The sequence below is a fragment of the Lasioglossum baleicum genome, chromosome 8 (genome assembly GCF_051020765.1).
Source record: "Lasioglossum baleicum chromosome 8, iyLasBale1, whole genome shotgun sequence".
NCBI lineage: Eukaryota > Metazoa > Arthropoda > Insecta > Hymenoptera > Halictidae > Lasioglossum > Lasioglossum baleicum.
The window spans coordinates 2425695-2447190 of NC_134936.1; the positions used below are offsets into that span (position 1 = coordinate 2425695).

At 38.8% G+C, this 21496-nt stretch overlaps 2 protein-coding genes across 3 annotated transcripts in view; both read right to left on the minus strand.

Annotated features, from left to right (window-relative positions):
* The window catches only part of LOC143211116 (putative cytochrome P450 6a23), a 29095-nt gene extending 23008 nt beyond the window's left edge, over positions 1 to 6087 (minus strand). Inside the window, exons 1-2 of one of the 2 annotated variants that reach the window (XM_076428573.1) lie at positions 5642 to 6087; positions 1831 to 2313 (exon numbers count right to left, since the gene is read on the minus strand). In XM_076428573.1, the coding sequence (XP_076284688.1) occupies positions 1831 to 2166 (336 nt within the window). In that variant the 5' untranslated portion in view covers positions 2167 to 2313; positions 5642 to 6087. The remainder of the gene's footprint in view (positions 1 to 1830; positions 2314 to 5641) is intronic. The other variant, XM_076428572.1, reaches the window with a different exon arrangement.
* Positions 6088 to 14171: 8084 nt separating this feature from the next.
* On the minus strand, positions 14172 to 20108 carry LOC143211623 (cytochrome P450 6a8-like). Its single transcript, XM_076429455.1, has 4 exons — positions 18743 to 20108; positions 14932 to 15183; positions 14283 to 14440; positions 14172 to 14207 (listed from the first exon to the last, which is right to left on the minus strand). Exons 1-4 carry the CDS (start codon positions 19257 to 19259, stop codon positions 14172 to 14174), a joined length of 963 nt encoding a protein of 320 aa, XP_076285570.1. The 5' UTR covers positions 19260 to 20108.
* Positions 20109 to 21496: the final 1388 nt, after the last annotated feature.

Here is a 21496-nt window from a genome sequence, read left to right on the forward strand (position 1 = left end):
AAATTGAAAAAACAAAAGGAGTGCCTTGAAGAGAAAGAAACGCTCTTTCTATTGCTTTTTTGCACAAGATTCTACGATAATTTTTTTGCTTTCTGGAGCAAAAAAACTCACAATATTCAACAACCACACAATTTACACACGAAAGATAGCCTTTCCAAATGATATTAACGCGACTTATCAAAAAAATTTGTTGCTCCCCGTGTGATGTTCCAAAGTTGCACAAAATTTTTGTTAACCGTCAATGTTGTCTTCATCTCGTTATAACTTTGTAAAAAACCAACATAGCAACAATTTGAGGTTTCAGGCTTTCAAACCATTGTTTAACGATATCGATACGGCAATTTTTGACGGAGTTATGAACACGTAAAGTGGGACCAATTTTTCGGGTTCGCACTAGTGATCCCTTAATTCTTTTGAGGAGTGTATTTTTAACACTGCAAGATGATTTGGTACATTGTCATGTATTTGAAGGGAAAACGAACAACTGATTACAAAGTTAGAGCTCAGTAAAAAGAGATTAAATATGTTACGAGCCAGAGCCGCGAGCAGCACGAGTGGCCGGCGTCGGTTTGTTACCTTAGGAATATGGTATCAATTTGTTACTTAAGGTACGCGGACGAACCCAATGCGAAATTGGGTAGCCGCTAGGATTATAGACAGCGAGGACGAACCTGACGCGGAGGCCGGGAGCCTCTAGGAATAGAGTCAAGTGTAGAAGAACCTGATGCGAAATCAGGGAGCTGCTAGGAGGGTGAAGCTTTGTGAACAAACCCAATGCGAAATTGGGCAGTCACTAGGAGCGACGCGCAGACGAACCCGATACGAAACCGGGGAGCTGGTAGGATGCGGACGAACCCAATGCGAAATCGGGGAGTCGCTAGGATTGTTAGTAGGCCTCGTAACTACAACCCCTGGCAGAATGTTTCCGATCGGAGGCATTGATATGGAATTTAGAGAAAACATTCACGATTTAGAAGTATATAATATTACTTTATGCATTAAAAACTGATGGGAAATGAAAAAGGGCTTATTGAAGAATGAAAAATAACATAAGCTACCATTTATTATAACAAAGAAACGAGAAAATAAACAAAATGTTACACGGAAAAAAGTTCTCGATTAATAGAACAGCTGAAAGAAAGTTTCCGAAAGAAATATCCTCAACAATTGGTGCAAAAGTGGTGTCTCTCCATCTTTAACGATTGTTTTTAAACATGTTTAAACATTCATAATGTATTAATTTTAGATATCACTGTATTCGGGAAAGTCTATAGAATCTTTTGCTGCAAGAACAATCCAATATCATTTATAATAACATCACAATATTTGTTTAAAGTTGAGAGTGTAGAGAATTGAACTAGTATTACCTAAGATGGACGGTGTTGACGCACTGGCAAGGCAAGGGTCTCGGAGCTACTTTATCACTGCCTAATAGATTTTACACCGGACTCGCGGAATGTATACGGTTAACTTTGATACGAAGGGGAACTTTAGCCCGATCTCACTGGTAGTTGACTTCCGAGATGCAGGACGACGCGACACGATTCGTGACTACGATAGTACTAGCCCGCCAGAGCAAAAATGCCAGTACCCTTGGAGTGAACATTCGTATTGTGTCAACATCCATTTGATCGTGCGTACGTGTGGGCCGTAAACTAAACAGCTATGTGGATTTGACTAGGGTGGCTCTGTGCGTTTATCTAGGACGGTTCCTGCCAGAGATGATCTTGAACATCTGTTCGTCATCCGTAACAAATACAATGTTGAGGGTATACTTGAATTTCATATTTAAATAAAATTTCATTTACACTTCTCTGGTTTTATACATACCCGTTCGTGAACCGTATGTGGCCGATCTTGAAAGAAAGAAAAGTCCCTGATCAAGACTGTCTTTATAAGATCGGGATCATGTATAACGAGAATAGGTGATATCCCTTCGAACAATCCAACCACAGGTTCGTGTTTGTATCTCTTGTAAAGGTCCATTACTACTTCTGTTATACCTATTCTTGCAAGAGTTAGACTCAAGAGATTGCCGAAAATCGGGTGAGGTCGTGGTCCAAATACGCCACGTTTTCTCCAGAAATCATAATGGGAGACCCAGTAATAATAGAAGACGATAAGTAAAGCAATCACGCCGCAGAAAAGTTCCAAGTAACTCGACATTGTTTCCGCTATTGCTCAGCTAACAGTTAAAAATTAGGTTCTGCAAGCTGCTGAATATTTGATTTTAATAGGTTGACCAATAGCTGATGTCGAATTCCACTGTAAATGATCGTTCCTGTTGTTTGTGCAGTGTCTAAATGATCTTGCCTGTTGACCATAAAAAAATTAATTCATGTAATGTCAAATGTACGTGACAAGAACACGGATAGGGTTAACTGAATCTACAAAATGTCCTTTACGAAGGCAATGTTTCAATTAAATTATACTTAATATTATATTTATATTTAACTTTCTTCTGTATCGAAATGATAAATAGAAAGGCAGTGAGATAGCATTCATTAATGAAATTGGATTGATGGAAGTTTCAGAGAATGTGTATAATTGATACAAATCTACAAAGAAATTTATAGAGGCACACATAAAGGAAGTTGTAAAAAACAACGTTTAGTATTTTCTCGACAAATTGAAATTTTTGCAAATTTTTTTTTTCATCTAATAAATTAATTGTTCTAACTCTCTTATCTAAAAAATGCTAGCCGCATGGTCGAATACTACAAAAGTTATCGTCTTTTCAAGAGTATCCAATTATTAATAAACGTCACTGTAAATCCCAAAATAGTTCTATTATTAATATAGGTTTTGCACTCCAAATTTACCCTTTTTCATGTCTAATTCATCCGTATGGAAATCAATTTCACCCTTTTGCAAATCAGTTTCACCCATTAAGAATATTTAAAATTAATTATTTCTCTATTTAGATTAATTTACACCCCCGTGAATGGTTTCATTACTGCAAGGGAAAAATATAAGACGCAATACAGTGTTCCCGCGATTGATGTGACTTTCAGGTATGCGGATGATGTGACTTTTTTATCTCTACTACTAGGGGTTTCCCCCTCGGGCGGTCGATCGCGCTACAAAGAAATTAAGGTATTAGGGTGTTTAAATTGGGGTTTTATGATACTCGATGTATCATCCTCAGGTATGGAATAGTACTTAGTACAATACAACAATTTCCCGCTTAGCACCGTTGTTTACCCAGGATCGTCATTTACACTTGGAAAAGTTATCCCTCCAAGAAATCTATGTTCGGAACAGGTAAAAAGACGTAGTGCCATTTCGTCCCCTGAGACCAGTGATGCCAGAAATGTGCAACATTTCACGCGCATACACGATACCCCCAAGGTTCTCACAACAATCGCGGGAATACTGTACTCAATACGCTTCAGTAAATACATATGTATTGTTCATCCAACGAAAGATGGCAGAGATTTTGACAGTGGGTACAGGGGGATCTGCGACATCCCACTCTTGACGCTAGGCTGCGGATCTCGCTCTTGCACTTAGGTTTTGGCGGGAACGGTCGACATAGGAGCTCCGCGCAGTGCTTCGATCGAGCCCAACTTTTCTCGCGCATGCGTGGCGATTTCAGCCTCGGTAACGTAAGCTTCTCGGTAAAATGAGGTTCCTTGAGCACCCCGCAGAATTTTAAAAAATTTATATGATTTGATTCTGTAAAAATGAATGTACAACAAGTGTATTTGTGTATATTTTGTAACTCGTAGGACTCGTCCTGGAGTCTTTTTGTCCGGTAAGATTATTTCAGTACATTCCCGTCAATATAACTGCCTCAGGTCTTTGGCCACACTGCTACCCAATAATACATACGTTACTGTTTTCTCGAAGCACTGGCTCCGCGTCACCACATCGCTCTATTGCAGTCACACTCAATACGCTCGTTTGCTGTCTTCGTCAAACGATTTGGCCAATCACGGAGGACGTGTGGCGCGAAGTAGGGATATCACGTGATATCAACAAGTTTATCTATGCCATGTTTCAAAAAATTTAGTAATCAGAAAATGACTACAATCAATGCATGTATGTACATATCTACACTACACATAGTTTTCTTACATTACAAAGTTAATGAACTGGTAATTACTTTTAAATAAGTATTTAATTGATACATATTTGATTTGATGTTTTTTTTCAAAAAATTACCTGAAAATACTGTATTCCTAAAATATTGAAATTGATTTGCAAAAGGGTGAACTTGGAGTACAAAACCTGTAAAAGGTTGAAATTGATTTGCAGATAGTTGAATTTGATTAGCAAAAGGGTGAATTTGGATTGCAAAACCTGTATAATAGCTACACATTAAATAATTATTAGCATAAATTGGTGTGGAATCGCATCACAGCTAGTTAGTTCACGTAAGGGTTAAATTAACAGGTATGATTGGCTATCGAAACTAACATTTATCAATGGTTAAATCATATAGAATCGGTTTGAAATTGGAACTTTCCAGCTAGAAAATGTAAAACAATTATCCTTTCCTGTAAAAATTTCAGATAAACCCATTAAAATTATAAATGTACATTATATTTACCTATATTTTTATTATTATTATAAAATTTCTAATTAATATTTTATTTACACATTTGATATAACCATATCATAATGTATAATGCTAATTACTGTAAGCGAAAACAAGAAAGAAAAATTGAATTTGTACAAGGCTGTGTACATGCATTGACTGTTTTGTGGAATCTATCTACAAGGCTGGTCTCAATAAATATGACAATAATTTTAAACCTTGTACTTGCAAAATAATTTACTGATACTTTAAATGCAAATGTGAAATGTGATAGTCTCCAGAAAAACAAATAAATTTCCAATGAATAATTTATTAGGTCTGATTACGAATGGCTTCGATTATAGTATCAGGTAGATAGCATCATTCATTTACTTATCAGGTACTTCGAGTATAATGAAAACAGTTTGTTGCTAGAAATACAAAATTATGCAGGACTGAACTGAATAAACGAACAGAATATATTTATTTGAAATGCATCTTGTCAACATTTTATTCTCTAGTATTCTACTTTATCGAATTTATTTATTGAAAACACAAATGCAGTGTAAAAAATCGACAATGCATCTGACAATTATTAAATGTTAACAATGTAATTTTCAACTTTTTATGGACATTGAATTGTTCAAATTCTGAGAAAGTTACTTACATTTCTACGAGTGAACTCTGGTGGTGCGTTAAATTAAAAATGTTTACTATCATTCTTGCAATCACAAATTTTATTAATTTTTATAAACTCATTGTACGCGTTCACACGATTTAGCACGTTTATGTTGCAACGTATTTATATTTTTGCAGACATATAAAATGTCATAATTTTCCAGAATCAGTTGAATTATACTAACTGAAGAATTACGCAAGTTGTAAAGGTATTTTAGCAATTTTGTACGAAGGTTAAGAAAAAGCAATAATTTGTGTGACAGGAAACAAACAACTGAATAGCACTCTCAATTATTATATTGTCGGCGAATCTGCGAAATCCGAAAAAGTATAAATATAATAATAACTTTCTATAGAATTGTCCAATTTTGGTCAGAATTTTATTATGTATGTTCTTATCAGTATTGACAATAATGTTTTGTAATACGTTCAATTACTTACTTGATTATTACCAGTCGTACTTCATAATATAACACAGGCAGTTCTCTCCGCGATACGCAAAACGTGCGTGATAATCAGGCAGGAATCCTACGATACTACCCAAACCTACTTCCGTTACAATTACATGACAAGTACGCGCGCCGGCAATGAAACTCGTTTTATATAGACATTACGTTGATGAATATTCATCAAATTATAATTATCGGAGTTCTTTCGGGTAGGCCTTATCATGCCGTGTATTTTCCTGGTCTTCAGAGGAAGCCTTTAGGCCGGTCGAGGCATGGCCGCACGTACGAAGTCCATTCGGGGGACAAAACGACATTTCTACAGAACCCTTCTCACTAAAAAGAACCTAATTCAAGTCCTGTATCAGACACCAAGCACCCCAGAGGTGCCGTACAGTAATAACTAAAACACTAATCTAATTCGTTTGGAACTCCCAAGAATCGCAAGCTGTCTGAATAGCTCAAACTCGGAGCGAAGGATATTCCTCGTGGCACGCGGCGCGGCGCGCCGCACAGTTTCAAGCAAGTTGGATAGTTTGGTTTTTATAGATTTTTTTCCGCTTTTTGGCCATTTGACACCAGTGTGCGCCGCGGCACGGCGCACAGTGGTACCGAGGCGGCCAAAAATCGATTAAAAAAAAAAAATATTATTTTTGTATTACCAAATATTAAATGTATAATGTGCCAAAGTTCGATTTTTTTTAAAATTTTTTTACGGAGATATAGGCATGGCAAGTAACCTATTTTTCTCTCTTGGGAAATCATCAGTTTTCAGCGCCATAGTTATTTAATTATTGCGTCTACAATTGAAAACTTACAGCTCTGCAATTCATAGGGGTTATTATGCATGCTTTAAACTATTAACTGGCACAAATAATTTTTCAATAAAGTAGTTTAACATTAACTAAAATGGATTAATCGGAAGCATCTTTGCGTTACGCTCATTGTTTATTTATGGAAGCAAATCTTAAAAGTGTTAAGGAGCTTCGGTATGGCACTATTTGTATTAGTAAGGTGTTATATTGAAGTAACTTTATGTAAAAAATCTCGGCCAACTTCGGCCAACCTTGGCCGCAATTTAAGTTTAAATATCAACTTTTAGAATTTCCAAGAATTAATCGCGCGGAACTTACGATTATTTGGGGTTTAATGTGAAAATTTTTAAGGAATATTTTTAAACAATAAAGAAAAATGTGAAAGGTATATGATTTATTAATCCTTTTTGTATAAAAAATGTTAATAACAATTTTTTTATATTACATAAATTATTAACTTCCCGATTTTATAGGGAAGTTATTGTAATGACCTCGAAAATCGAAAATCGATTTTTTAGCAGATCTTCACGTTTCATGGTGATTGCAGTCATTTTAGACTATTTTCAGCAAAATGTTCGTGTGTGTGTGTGTGCGCGCGCGCGTATGGCCGTTTCTATGTAATCAAATTTTTCGTTAACGTTTTCAGAAAAAGTAACAACGCGATCAGGATGATGAATGATGCAATCTATGTGCCCCGCTGTAACTTAGAGCTGATTAGATTTTGGTCCATTTTGGTCAAGTAGTTTTTTAGTTTTTTCGAAAGAAGTTCATTCAACAATGCAATTTATACGAGAGAACGGAAAGTTTCCACCGAAGAAACAAACGTAATTACACAACAAATTTTTTTTCGATTTTTTTAAAATTAAAAAAAAATTTTTTTAAAATTTTTTTTGTACCTTACGATGATGTTTCTGCTTACAATAATCGAAAATTATCCCAATGCAAGACTGAGTTAATCATCTCTACTCCCCAGAATACATTTTCAAAGAATATCGATGAAAGTACAAAAAAAAATTTATATTACAATCTTTAAAAAAACAATCAGTTCAAAACGAATTATTAACTGAGATTAAATTGAAAATTAATATAAACTATATGATAATTATTAATAACATTGATGTAGAAAACGGATTGGTTAATGGAGCACACACTAGGGTGGTCCTTATTTTTTGACCAACGAATTTTTTTCACGACGCCCCCCAGAATGGTTCTCTTTGGTGAGAAAAAAATTTGTGCAAAATTTAAGATCGATCGGATAAAAGGATCACGTGGCGCATTTAAATTGAAAATTTTGAAAATTTTGAAATTCATCGTAACTATAAAGTATTATATATCGTTGGATTTGTAATTTTTTTCTAAATAAGAATATGGAAAAATTATATGACCTTAATTTTTAAAAAAATAACGATGACCTTGAAATTTCGAAAATTTGATTTTTAAAAAAAATTTTTTTATGCCATTATATTTACCATATTGAACAATGCAACTTTTTCCTCTGACATTTTTTCGTAGAACCACAAATAACAGATATTTAAACATATCCATTTATTACCTATGACCCAATATAATTTATTACGTTACCTCCAGATGTACCCCGTGGACCTTAAGTCCACTTTTTTACAATTTTACCTATCTTGAAATTCATAAGCGCACACCCGGGAAACAGATGTAAACCCTCGTTAAAAATTTTATAACAACCCGTACTTAAACTCCCACTCCTATTCCTACTCCTATCCTTACAAGTTTTTCCACCAATTACTTTCAACTCCATCAACCAATCATCACGCTTTTTCAAACAAACGACATCCACACCGAAGTAAGATTTAGATGTATCAGAGAACCACCGATTAGATCTGTCTGAGCTAACGAACTGTAATCATCAGTATCGAGTAAGCGAACATACAACCTCAAGTGTTGTCTTTGATCAACTATCACCTCAACTTACAAAATCGGACTCGTGATCATCGTCGTTCAATCCAGATTTGGCAGACGCGAGACGTTACAGTAGTCATACAGGAAGACTACTCAATTTCTATATAAATTGAGAAGCCCAATGGAAAGTAGAAGTCGCGAAAAACTGTTCTTATTAGAACATGATGAAAATCAGATAATTGACGCTAAGTTGCCATCGAAACGACAAGTTTTAGGAGTGCTATTTTATAATTTGCGGAAAGTGAAATTGAACCTTCGGTCTAGTGCACACCTTGTTGTTAAAGAAGTGGAGGTGTTGTGGGAAAAGGCCAAAATTCCAGTTCAGTTAAACAGTCGCTGCGTCGAGAAATTGGAGTCATTATACCACAAGTGGAAGGTCTTACAAAAGAGTTGTAAACGACGATCCCAGATACAAGATCAACAGGAACAAGAGTTTCTTGATCAATTAGTGATCTTTTAGTAGCGGCGATTATTATAAAAAATTTGTCATTTTACCAACTAATGTGGCCGATCACATGCAAGAGGACATTTCAGGTTTTATATCAGACGAAAGCCGAAAATTTTTTAGTAGATTTAATATATTGACAGAATTTTTAAAAAAAGATCCAGTAGTTTGGCAAGATGAAGATTCTTACAAACTAGGTTTAGATATAGTTAAGGCTTTACCTGTGGTCAATGATTCGGCAGAAAGAGCCGTTAAGCTAATACAGGATTACATACAATCAAATTTTAGCTCGCAATGAGGAAGAAAAGCAGTTGGTACTGCAAATGGTAAAAGATTACCGCCAGCAATATCCTGACGCAACGAAAACAACAATAGCGAAAAACATGTAAATCGAACGTCGAGGGTCCGCAGCACAGGCGAACCACACAGCTACCTCCCTCTCAGGGAAACCCAGAGGGGTAGCGTCATAAAATACGCTGGCAGCGCGGGTCCTTACAGCCACTTCGGGTCTGAGGACCCGTTCTTCCAGTGACTTGTCAAGTTTGGATTCTCTCTCTAGATTTTGTATTGTTTGTCTGTTCATTTAATAAAATGCATTCTTGGCGAGCGGCCTCACCATTGATCGGCGTATTATTTGGTGACCCGCTCTGTCCTTGCCATCTTAAAAGCGGATAGTCTTACATTAGAATATAAGAAATAGTTCCTTATCACTATTCTGTAGAATATATTCAAAATATTCATTCACATGTATAGTACAATAGTACAATACAAAATGACATATCTCTGTTATTTGTGGTTATACGAAAAAATGTCAGAGGAAAAAGTTGCATTGTTCAATCTGGTAAATATAATGGCACAAAAAAATTTTTTTTAAAAATGAAATTTTCGAAATTTCAAGGTCATCGTTATTTTTTTTTAATTAAGGTCATATAATTTTTCCATATTCTTATTTAAAAAAAAATTACAAATCCAACGATATATAATACTTTATAGTTACGATGAATTTCAAAATTTTCAAAATTTTCAATTTAAATGCGCCACGTGATCCTTTTTTTCGATCGATTTCAAACTTTGCCCAAATTTTTTTCTCACCAAAGAGAACCATTCTGGGGGGCGTCGTGCTTTGTATCTCGATAAAAATTTTTCGCCAAGTATAGCTTAGGACCACCCTAGCACACACACATGCGGAATATTAAAATTTATTACTTTTCAAGAAAATACTAAAATTCCGTCTATATTGTGGTTAGATTTTCAATTGGCCAGAGTAGGAGTGAAAGTAAGAACTCGTTATCGTGATTATATGCAAAATGCAAATATTGATCAAAATTTGACATTAATAATAAAAATATCGAATCAAGTAAATATGTCGAGTGAGGAAAAATATCAAATCACACGTAGTCAATTTCCAGTGGTTCCTGCTGAAGCGATTACGATTCATAAAAGTCAGGGACAAACATACGAGAAAGTATGTTTGGATTTTAAAAAATCAGAAAGGCGAACTGTACAAATGTTGTATGTAGCACTGAGCAGAGTTTCAAAATTGAGCGCGGTTTATATATTTTGGGACAATTTAAATTAACAGTATCGAAGAAAACCAAGATCAATACTGCAAACCTGGATAATGACGAGTTGTATCGTTTGCGAAAAACTAATTAAGACAATTTATTTTGCAACATTAGTATGCTATAACAAGGAACCAAGCAAGCAACGAGCATACGATATTGGTTTAATGCGACGCCATATAGCAAACATTTTGATAAGTAGAAAACTATTGAATTTCCCTTAAAACGTATTATCTTCTTAAAACGTACACTTAATAATGATAATAATATACTGCAACTAACGAATCGGGAAGTTCTTTAAAATTTAAAAAAAACATTAATAGCTATAGGTACTACTAGCCATGCGTACCACTAACCCTTTTGCAAGAGCAGTCCTATCCGCGAGCGAAGCGAGCGAGCAACAATAACCCTCTAGTTTTTATAGAGGTCACTATATATTGTCAGAAAAATGCCTATTGAATTTTTTGTGACAGTGGTCGCAAATTAAACGAAAACTTTGTTTATTTAACAATAAATTGTAATAACAATTTTAAAAAAAGAAAGAATGAATATTCTTTTAATTATGAATTTCAACATTTTTTTATTATTTATGTTATGCCCCTTAAAAATTTCACCTAAAACATGAATTTTTACTCCCTGAAAGTGATACATTCAAGAATCCAGTTATATTCTGGATTTCCAAGTATTGTTAGAGAAGATTGCGGGGAAATCCCGGTAATGGTTCTACGGTATGAGTAACGTAGTTTCATCTTTACGGATTTTTTGCCACCTTTTGGAAAAACAGAGATCTAACGAACGAAAACTTTGTTTATTTAGCATAAAAAATTATTGTTAACTTTTGTTTGAAATTTGACGATTGGAAGCGACAAGCCGAACTTTCCACAGTTTTTATAACTGTTAAGAGTCGCGTCTCGATCACGCGTTACCGTGAGTCGAGAACGGGAAATCTTTGTCTTAAGACAGAACATCAACATAATATCGAGTCTCCTCGAAATCAGGTGACAGTCTCGGCCAATCAGTTTCGAACACACCGTTTTCGCTCAATGTTATTTAAGGGCCCTCGCCTGTCGGAGAGCCAGAGAGTATGACTCTGTTTCTAGCATCTCGGTGGTTACCTCATGTTCTTACGCATTTGTGCTTGCTTGCGATTCTCTCAATCGTTGATCGCCCCGTTCGAGTAGAACGATTCTAGCTCTTACGCGCTCGCTTCTAAATAGTATATTGCGTCGTGCGCGCTCGTGAGTTCGCTCTTTCAATACGCGCGCTAAATACAGTGTGAAGCGATATTTCTAACGCGGAAAATCTCTGGAATTTGTTAAGTGTGCGCACGAGTTGTACAATCGCGCCAATTCGTTTTCGAGTTAGTTATTTGAGTCGCGCATCGTGCAGCTGCCCGCGGCAAGATCTCCTCTGCGTCGCCTCGAAGATCTCCTATCGCGGTGGCTCCTGATAAAGGTGCCGCGCAAGATTTCCGTCGCGTCCCGAAGGCAGCCATTAGCACGTGGCAAGATTTCCATTTCGAACAAAGTCGAATCGTCGCGCCGAAATACTGAACGTGAATAAATTCAGTGTTGTTCATAACCTGCAACAGTTTTCTTTTCTCCCGCTCCTTCCTGCCTGTCCTCGTGCGCTCAATTCTGAGCGGTCCCGGCAGCAGGCGCCTCCGACCTTCGGTCGACGCCGAACAACTTTTTTTATTTAAAGAATTTATTAAAAATAATTAATTGACACAATTCATTTTAACTAACTGTACTAACTAATATATCCTTAAAAATTTTTATCCTAAACCCCAAACAATCGTAATTTCCGCGCGATTCATTCTTGGAAATTCTAAAAGTTGATATTTAAACTTACATTGCGGCCAAGGTTGGCCGAAGTTGGCCCAGATTTTTGACACAAAAGTTAGTTCAATATTATACCTTGCCAAAACGATTAGTGCCAGACCGAAGCTGCTTAACACTTTTAAGATTTGCTTCCATTAATAAAAAATGAGCCGAAAACAGAGATTTCCAATTAGCCCATATTACTTAATGTTTAATAATTTTTTGAAAATCTTTTTTGCCATTTAAGCGCTGTACCTGTGGCAACCTGTCCACAAAATCTTAAACAAATTCGTTGGATAGTTTCAGATTTACGGATTCTTGACCGCTTTTTGGCCATTTCACACCACTGTGCGCCGTATCCCGTCACTGACGGCAACTCATGTCGGGCGAAGATATTTTGCTTTTTGGTTCGAAAAAAAATGTATAAAAAAACTTCTTAAAAACCACGCTTATATTAAAGTGCACTAAAAAGGAGAAAATAATTTTTTTAGACATTAGCGACAGTAAATAAAAGCGTGGAGCGCCCACGAAGATTGCGTCAATATAGTTTAGCGCTCCACGCTTTTATTTATTGTTGCTAATGTCTAAAAAAATTATTTTCTCCTTTTTAGTGCAGTTTAATATAAGCGTGGTTTTTAAAAAGTTTTTTATATATTTTTATTTTCTACTTTTTAGTCTTTACATTGTTACGTATGCAGACGCTACCGTTTGTGACTCTTGACCCTTCCGGAGATATGTGTCGAAACAAAGGGCCTATTTAAGAACAAAGGGCTCACTCAAAATCGGATCATAGAGGGGCTTCTTGCAAGCGATATAACTTCTAAGAATTAATTTCTAATCAGAAGTAGCACGTGGCCCCCACCATCGCTAGGTCCGATTTTGGGTACTTTATAAGGGCATGGATCCCTCCTATTAGTTGGCTTGATTCAAGTGAACACGCGCAGTACGTATCGTTCCACGTCGAAAGTCACGTCAAGCAAGATAGGTCGCCCCCGCATTTCTCGGTGCGTGAAAACTGAGAGCGTTTAGTCCGCGAGTCCGCGACACTTTACACTGAACATTTGTATCCTCAATTATTATCAACAATATATTACTTGTATTAATCTATTCGAAGTTCATTTCCATTAGGCATATTCCTTTTCGATGTTCCAGTAGCTAGTATTCTATGACGATACACCTTTGCCGCTCGAGGTGTATCTATTTCAATCAATAAGTTACGAGACAGCGGAACCACGACCTTATCCTTTATAGTGGCGACCCGGTGGTGAGATAGACATCGGCTAGTCCACTCTCTTGTTCTCTCGAGGCGACCCGGTGGTGAAATAGACATCGGCTAGTCCTCGTGTACCCCTACAGTGGCGACCCGGTGGTGAAATAGACATCGGCTAGTCCACTTTTCCATATTCCACACACGAGGCGACCCGGTGGTGAGATAGACACCGGCTAGTCCTACGTGTACCTTTATAGTGGCGACCCGGTGGTGAGATAGACACCGGCTAGTCCACTCCCTTGTTCCACACGAGGCGACCCAGTGGTGAAATAGACATTGGCTAGTCCTACGTGTACCCTTCCTACCTAGACTCAAAATATCTCTAAATCCTAACTCCTCTCGGTTCCCGCATCGCTGCCTGAACCTTGGCTCGTAACAACATATCTTGTAATCGATTTTAATTATCACTTCAACCTGTAAATTCAACCATCTGTCGTAAAAGGAAAAATATTGTGTCATAGCGGCTGCAAATCGAAGTTTCCATTCTGTAGGATCAATAGTTCAGGAGTTATTGCAGTGTTTTTGACAGGTAAGGGCGCCGCCATATTGGTTTGTAGTGACGACCGCGAGCCGCTTACCGAGCAGAATCGCGGTCCTTGTCGCCCTCCACCCCGACCTAAGCCTAACCAACTCGGTAAGTAAACAGAGCTCGGCTCCTCCGATGCGACGTGAGGCTTGTTACGGGGAAAACGTACTCACGCACGAACTCAACACCTAACGATCGCGAACCGTAGAACGAGGTCGGGTAGGTATTTGAAAGAACTGCGACGAGCGTTACTGTAGACGTACAATCAGGAACTGTACTTTATTCGTAATTTTATACAAGCTTAAATAGTGTTCCTTATTGACGTGGGAAGGTCCCAGGTCCCTGGGCTTGGCGGACAGGAGATTACAGTCATCGGGCAAAGGTTTCCAAAGTTGACCGTTAGACGGGAATCGGTGACTAACTGATACATATCGTCTTATGGATATACTGATAGTATTAATACACAGCATCCTACGATACAATGGCAATCAGCCCGTTACAGGCGTGAGCCAGTGGAGTGAGGATGAGTCGGAGTGGGAATACGTAGTGGAGTATTTAGGTAAGCGCTGCGCGCGGAGTGGGGATCGTTGGCCGCGATGACGTACTACTGAGCGTTGCGGGGCAAGGTGTGGCGGTTAATATTAAAAATTTTTTTCTCCTAGACGCACAGTTGTTTTTAAAAATTTGTTTTTTAATATTGCATTGTCACCCAGTTCTGAGCTATATTTAAAGTTTCAAGTCTCTAGCTTATCGGGAAGTGGTTTAAAATTCGATTACAAGATTTGACGCATACAACAACAACGACAACAACGACAACTTGGCAAGCTAATATAAGCGTGGTAATAAAAACGTCGACGTTGAAAACTTTATAGTGGTGGTTTCTCTAAAATTCCCGTTATTTGTTGAACACACCTCGTATATGTAACATGCGTATGTGATTACCTTTGAATACTTTGTCCAAGTATTTCATTTCATTTAGAGATTCAACCGTGAAGGTATCGCCGTACTTATCATGATACGCCTTAATTTCTTTATGCACTTTGTCTTGTATATCGTGATTCTGAGCTAGCTCATAAAGAGCCCAAGTCATACTAGTTCCAGATGTCTCAAATCCGGCCGCGAAGAGAGCGAAAGCTTGAGCAGTAAGTAATGTGTCCGTTAACTCTGAAAATGACAATTCAATGTTATTGATCCATTATAAATTAAGTTAGCTGCAAACAGAATTCTATTATACTATTCTTTCATAGAACTGTCGCATCTAAATATGTATAGTAAAATATTTTACGCGTTTCTCGAAACGTTGAAGTATTTATCATTGCATAATGTACGTAAGTAGTTAAAAAAAAAAACAAACAAATGTAACTTTGATAAAACGTCGAGAAAATTGGTTTTACCTTCTTAAACCACGGCACATCAGAGAAAGAAAATTGGGGATCGTGCCCATAACAATTTCTTATTGCTAAATTAATTTTGTAAATGTGATTTTTAAACAACTTTATGAAGTTTGCATTTTTTTATATTTTTGCAACTAAACTTTGCCAGGGAAAGATCGGTAACAGTGCCCTACTATCCCTGTTATTAAATTAGGAAAATTAGGGAACATTCATCAACGTATCTACATTCTTCAGCACCGTTATGACTAGTGATGGCGTGCAAAATCACTAACCGTGATTTATCACAGTGATCGTAGAATCACGATCACGACCGTGATTTTAACTTCATTCACGCCGTGATCGCGATTTTTTAATCTAGAGCAGTGGTCGGCAACGGTTGCCCCATTCGGCACGATTTCGAGGCCTGCGCCTCCCGCACGTCTCGCTCTCCGTGACGGCCCAAGTGCTCAGGCCCGTACCGTATGAAATGCGCGTGGCGCCCTCCGTGGTAATGTGGAAACCTATTGATACCCGTGTCGCCCTAATGCGCCACTCGCATTTCATGCGGTACGGACCTGAGCACTTGGGCCGTCACGGGGAGCGAGACGTGCGGCCATTGCTTCGATTGTGCACACCTTTTCTCGCGCATGCGCGGCGATTTCAGCCTCAGTAACGTAAGCTTCTGGATAAAATGGGGTTCCTTGAGCACCCCGCAGAATTTTAAATAAATTAAGATTGGAAATGGTAAATAATCCTTATGAAGCGACGACAAGATCAGGAACAACTGTCGATGCAGTATTTGCAAGACATTGTAAGGTTGGTAGCAGCGTGCGGTAAAGAACGACCACACTGTTGGCAACGGAGACCGATCGTCGCTTGTCTAAACCGACAGAGCGACGACGGCGAAGACGCGATCGGCACTTTTTGTCGGACGTTTGAAGCGAATACACGTGCTACCTATTTTATTCCTGGACTCTTATTTTATTCCCTTATTCCGAAAGAGCCCTTATAACATTTAGACAAAATTGAATCAAGAATATTTGTATCATATTTTAACTATCACAAGCTAATTGTTTCAATGACAGAATCATAGAAAATCATAGAAAAAATAATGGATGATCAAAATTTGCGACGCAAAAAAGGAGAGCGTATGGGAAAAAAAGAGACATAGTTCATAGCATTTCCCATACGCTCTCCTTCTTTGCGTCGCAAATTTTGATCGTTCGTTATATTTTCTATGATTTTCTATGATTCTATCATTGAAACAATTGGCTTGTGATAGCTAAAATATGATATAAATATTCTTGATTCAATTTTGTCTAAATGTCTTGCAAATACTGCATCGAGAGTTGTTCCTGATCTTGTCGTCGCTTCATTATTTACGTTTTAAAAACGTGATCGGGAACGTGATCGAGACATGAGTGATCCATGGGCCTAAAGGACTGTGCATAATTCTGAGGGGACGAAGCAAAAGACGGAAAAGGGATCAACTTGTCCGCCATCTTGTGTAGTTGAAACTGTGATGCTCTCTATAGACGACTGTAAGGGAGTAGACTCGTTTTCCAGGATTGCAAGGGTCCTGGATGTGCCTTCTCATTTCTCAATAATGGAAAGATGGGGTTTTTCAGTATACTCAAAAGTGCTAGATAGATGATCAGTCTAGGCCGCGATCGTCCTCAAAAGTCCTATTTTTACGTTTACGAGGCGTAATTTGCATTATTCGGAAGCATACAGCTGCGCATGTAGCTATTTACATAAGTGTGTTACAGATATTGTGGCGAGATTACAAGAAGGTCTCCGGGAGGGCACAGAGGCAAGAGGGGTCTATCGTTCTGCATAGTAGTAGTAGTAGTGTGTGTTACCGCTTCGGCCAATAGACGGCGCGCACCTTCTAAACTAACTAATCGGCCGCGCATTCTTGCCTACGTCACCGCATTTCTGTATTCTTGTCATCTCACCAGAATACATGCTGCCGAATTTTACAAATAACGCCTCGTAAACGTAAAAATAGCACTTTTGTGGGTAATTGCGGCCTCGATTGATCTTCTATCTAGCGCTTTTGACTATTGAAAAGCCACATCTTTGCATTATTGAGAAATGAGAACGCACATCTCGCACCCTTACAATTCTGGAAACGAGTCTAGCCCCTTACATATTATTCGTCCAATCAGTGTCGTAGAGCGTGGCGAAGAAGGCGCCCGCCGCGGTCGCAACTGGGTTCGGGGCGCAACACAAAGGATACCGACCCGGTTGAGGGTCGCTTGGACGCTTTTCAAATCTTGCAAAAACATTACGAACTCTCATTACAAAACACGTATCCAAATCTAGACAATGGCTGTAACAACAGCTTTCTGCAGACGTTCGTTTAGCAAATTAAAAATTGTAAAATCGTACCTTCGTTCTTCTATTGGACAAGAGCGATTAACAAACATGTCTATAATATCAATTGAAAAAAAGATGTTACCAAAACATTAAATTATGACGATATAATAGGTGTGTTTGCAAATGAAAAAGCCAGAAAAATTACTTTATAAAATGTACTGAACTGTTTATGTTTTCATTATATTATTTTAACATATATCTATATTTTGTATTTCTTTTATTTTGTCGTCATTGAATATGAATAAAAATTTGTTCTTATTTAGGTTATAGATGATTTATTTATACAAATACATTGACAAATACATTATTGTATTACAGGCAACTCATTTTGATGAGGTTAATAGTATTTAATATATTGCATTTAGTGAAATTTAACTTGTTACATTAAAATTTTTAATTTTTTGTCATTATTGGGTTACGGGGAGGAGCAAGTTAGACATTTGCCATAGGCGCTTCATACACAAAAGATAGCACAGAGAAACTTGTAGGTTCATTAAATCCTCTATAAACGCAGTTTCGATCCTGTAGGATCAATGGTTCAGGAGCTATGCTTGCTTAAAGTTGAGCAATCTGCAGTGTTTTTGACTGGTAAGGGCGTCGCCATATTGGTAGTGACGGTCGCGCGCCGATTACTGAGATGGTTGGCGATTAGGTCGGGGGGGGGGGGCAAGGACCGGCGGTTCTGCTCGGTAAGCGGCGCGCGGTCGTCACTACAAACCAATATGGTGACGCCCTTACCTGTCAAAAACACTGCAGGTTGTTCAACTTTAAGGAAGCATAACTTCTGAACCATTGATTCTACAGGGCCGAAACTTCGATATGCAGCCGCCCCGGGTACGAATCTGCTGGATTACATACCAAATACATCATAATTTATAGGAGAAAGGCACAAATTATGAGTCCGGTAAAGTAAAGTTTACCTGAGACTAGTCTTGGAGACATTGTTTTATAGACAACAATTAACTTACCGATTCCTTTTATCTGTTCTGGATGCTTTTTAAACTCCATGAGCATGTTAATGCAATCCGGTCTATAGATCCCGTGCTCTCGCCTATACTTGATCGTGTTCATGACCAATTTCGTAAAGAACGGAGCCACTGTTCTTTCAGGCATCACGAATCCAAGTAAATCGTAAAATTTCGGCCATAACAGTCTGGTTTTTAATCGTAAAGTGTGTTCCGTGGTTCCATCGAAAATACGTTTTCCCATTTGACGAAATTCGTTATTCTCTTCATTGATGGCGTTCATATTAATTCCGAAGGCGCAAGTACCAATCACGTCAGTTGTATATTTCGCGGTCAATTCGCGAATTTCGACTGGTTCTTCTATGCTAACTGCACTATTTAAATATCCTTCTAAGCACTTTGAACATTCCACCATAAGAGCGAACATGTCTCTTAGTTTTCCTGATGTAAACATAGGAGTTAGTTTCGGTCTTAGTGCTCTCCATCTTACTGGGTCCAATTGAAATAAATTTAGCGACATGGGTTCAGTCTGTGAACATTTTAGGAAATAATTTTGTCAGGTAAATATTGTTCAGTCAACAAACCGTGAAAGTAGCATCACTTAACGATACTATTATAAATATTTTGTATTAAATGATTTGCTATGTTCCAGAAGAAAGAATAGCATTACTGCAATATCTTATTCGATATTGTGTCATTCAATATTAATTATAGTTATTCTCTTTTATTGGCATAACCAAATAATAATTTAATCATCATTCAAATTTCTAGAAAGTTACGGATGCTGAAAAAGTATGGTTTTCAAATTCGTGTTCAGCATTTACAGAATTAGAAGTAGCAGTATCGGAATCTAAATTTGAATTTAATTCAATTTTAATTATTATACCAAATGATAATTGAATCATCATTCAAATTACTTGAAAGTTAAGGATGCTGAAAAAGTATGATTTTCAAATTCGTGTTCAGCATTTACAGAATTAAACATTTTGCAAAATCCTGAGGTCGTAAACAAATTTTGAGACCAGATTTGAAATCAGCGTGAAAAAATCTACGAGAAATGATATATAGCATGTTAAAAAAAAAATTTTTCCGCACGTAGTAACGGAGAAACCACATTTTCTTGAAATTGTGAAAGTTTAACGAATTTTCTCAAGGTTATAAAACGTTCGTACGATAATCTCCCTATTTTCCCCATATTCTGCCAAGTTCCAGCTTTAAGTTAATGAAACAGGTGTGTTTCGTCGTCGTTCGGCTTCCTCGCGTTCGGGCTCCTTGGTGTTGAACAGCTCGCCGACCCAGGGTTCTAAACGACAAGTGGAGTGACGACGCGAGGAACGGAGTCGGTACGGGTGAAATAACTGAGACGAGTCGGTTGCGGGTAAATAAATTACACTCGCTGCCTTTCGGACGCGTAAGCTACGGTGCCTCAGGATACGGTTCCTCAGGATATAGTGCACGGTGATAATGCTACGGTGCCCGTGAGTTTAAAACGTGTGACCGTGAGAGTACTACCTGTAAGAGGCGTAGGGTGCAGGCAGGATGGACAGGAGTAGGATTAGATCGCGACTGTCGTCGTGATCTCCCTACCTAGGCCGGGTTGTAGTGGTCCTTCGATGTCCGTGACGCACGGGTCATCGAAGTTCCTCCGGACAGTCGTTCAGGGAGTTCGGTCAAGGTGACGCACCTTGTCTGGCTCGACTGGCCTCGTGGGCGACTCGCCTCACGAGGGTGACTTTCTAGGCGGTTCTTAGGCGACGTCGAAGGGTGACGCACCACTTCTAGTTCGGCCGATTTCGTGGACGACGCGTCTCACGAAATATACCGGTGACGCACCGGGTATGTTCGAGGTGGAGTACAACTCGCACCAGCGGAGCGACAGGATAACTGGACAGGAGGTTCTCCGACAAAGTCAAAGGGTGACGCACCGCTTCTTGTTCGTCGGCTCTCGGAGGCGACGCGCCTGGCGAAAGTGACCGGTGACGCACCGGGTGTTCGAGGTGGAGCACAGCTCGCACCTGCGGAAGTACAGGATAACTGGACAGGAGGTTCTCCAACGAAGTCAAAGGGGTGACGCACCGCTTCTTGTTCGCTGGCTCTCGGAGGCGACGCGCCTGGCGAAAGTGACCGGTGACGCACCGGGTGTTCGAGGTGTAGCACGGCTCGCACCAGCGGACGGGCAGGACGGCAGGGTTCCGACGAGGCCGAAGGGGTGACACACCGCTTCTTAATCGTCGACTCTCGGAGGCGACGCGCCTAGCGAAAGAGACCGGTGACGCACCGGGTGTTCGAGGTAGAGCACGGCTCGTACCAGCGGAACCAGGATGCCGATAACGGCGGAGACGTGGACAACGGTTACAGGTAGAATACTCACAGCACTGGAATATCGCACGATGTTGTCCCTGGATAACTGCTGGCAGACTCAGGTGATTCTAGTCTGTTCGCGACGGCTTTTATAGGGATGGTTTGGTGGTAAGGGATGGTGGTGCGGTGCGGTATTTTGATAATGACGTATACCGTCTTTCGAACAGTATTTTGGAAATTTGATTTGGATTCCCGTTGGAATACGGGCCTGGGTGCGGGGTACGTGCGGTACAGGCGGTGTTGTTGTTATGACAGGAGGCCGGTGGTGCGTTACTAGATCGCGACGTTGTGTATAACCGGTGGAGGTTTGCTAGGGGTTTATTCGTAACGGGCCTACGTTATGTAATTAAAAAAAATTTCATCGCTCTACCTCATTTCTATCGAAAGTTCTTTGAT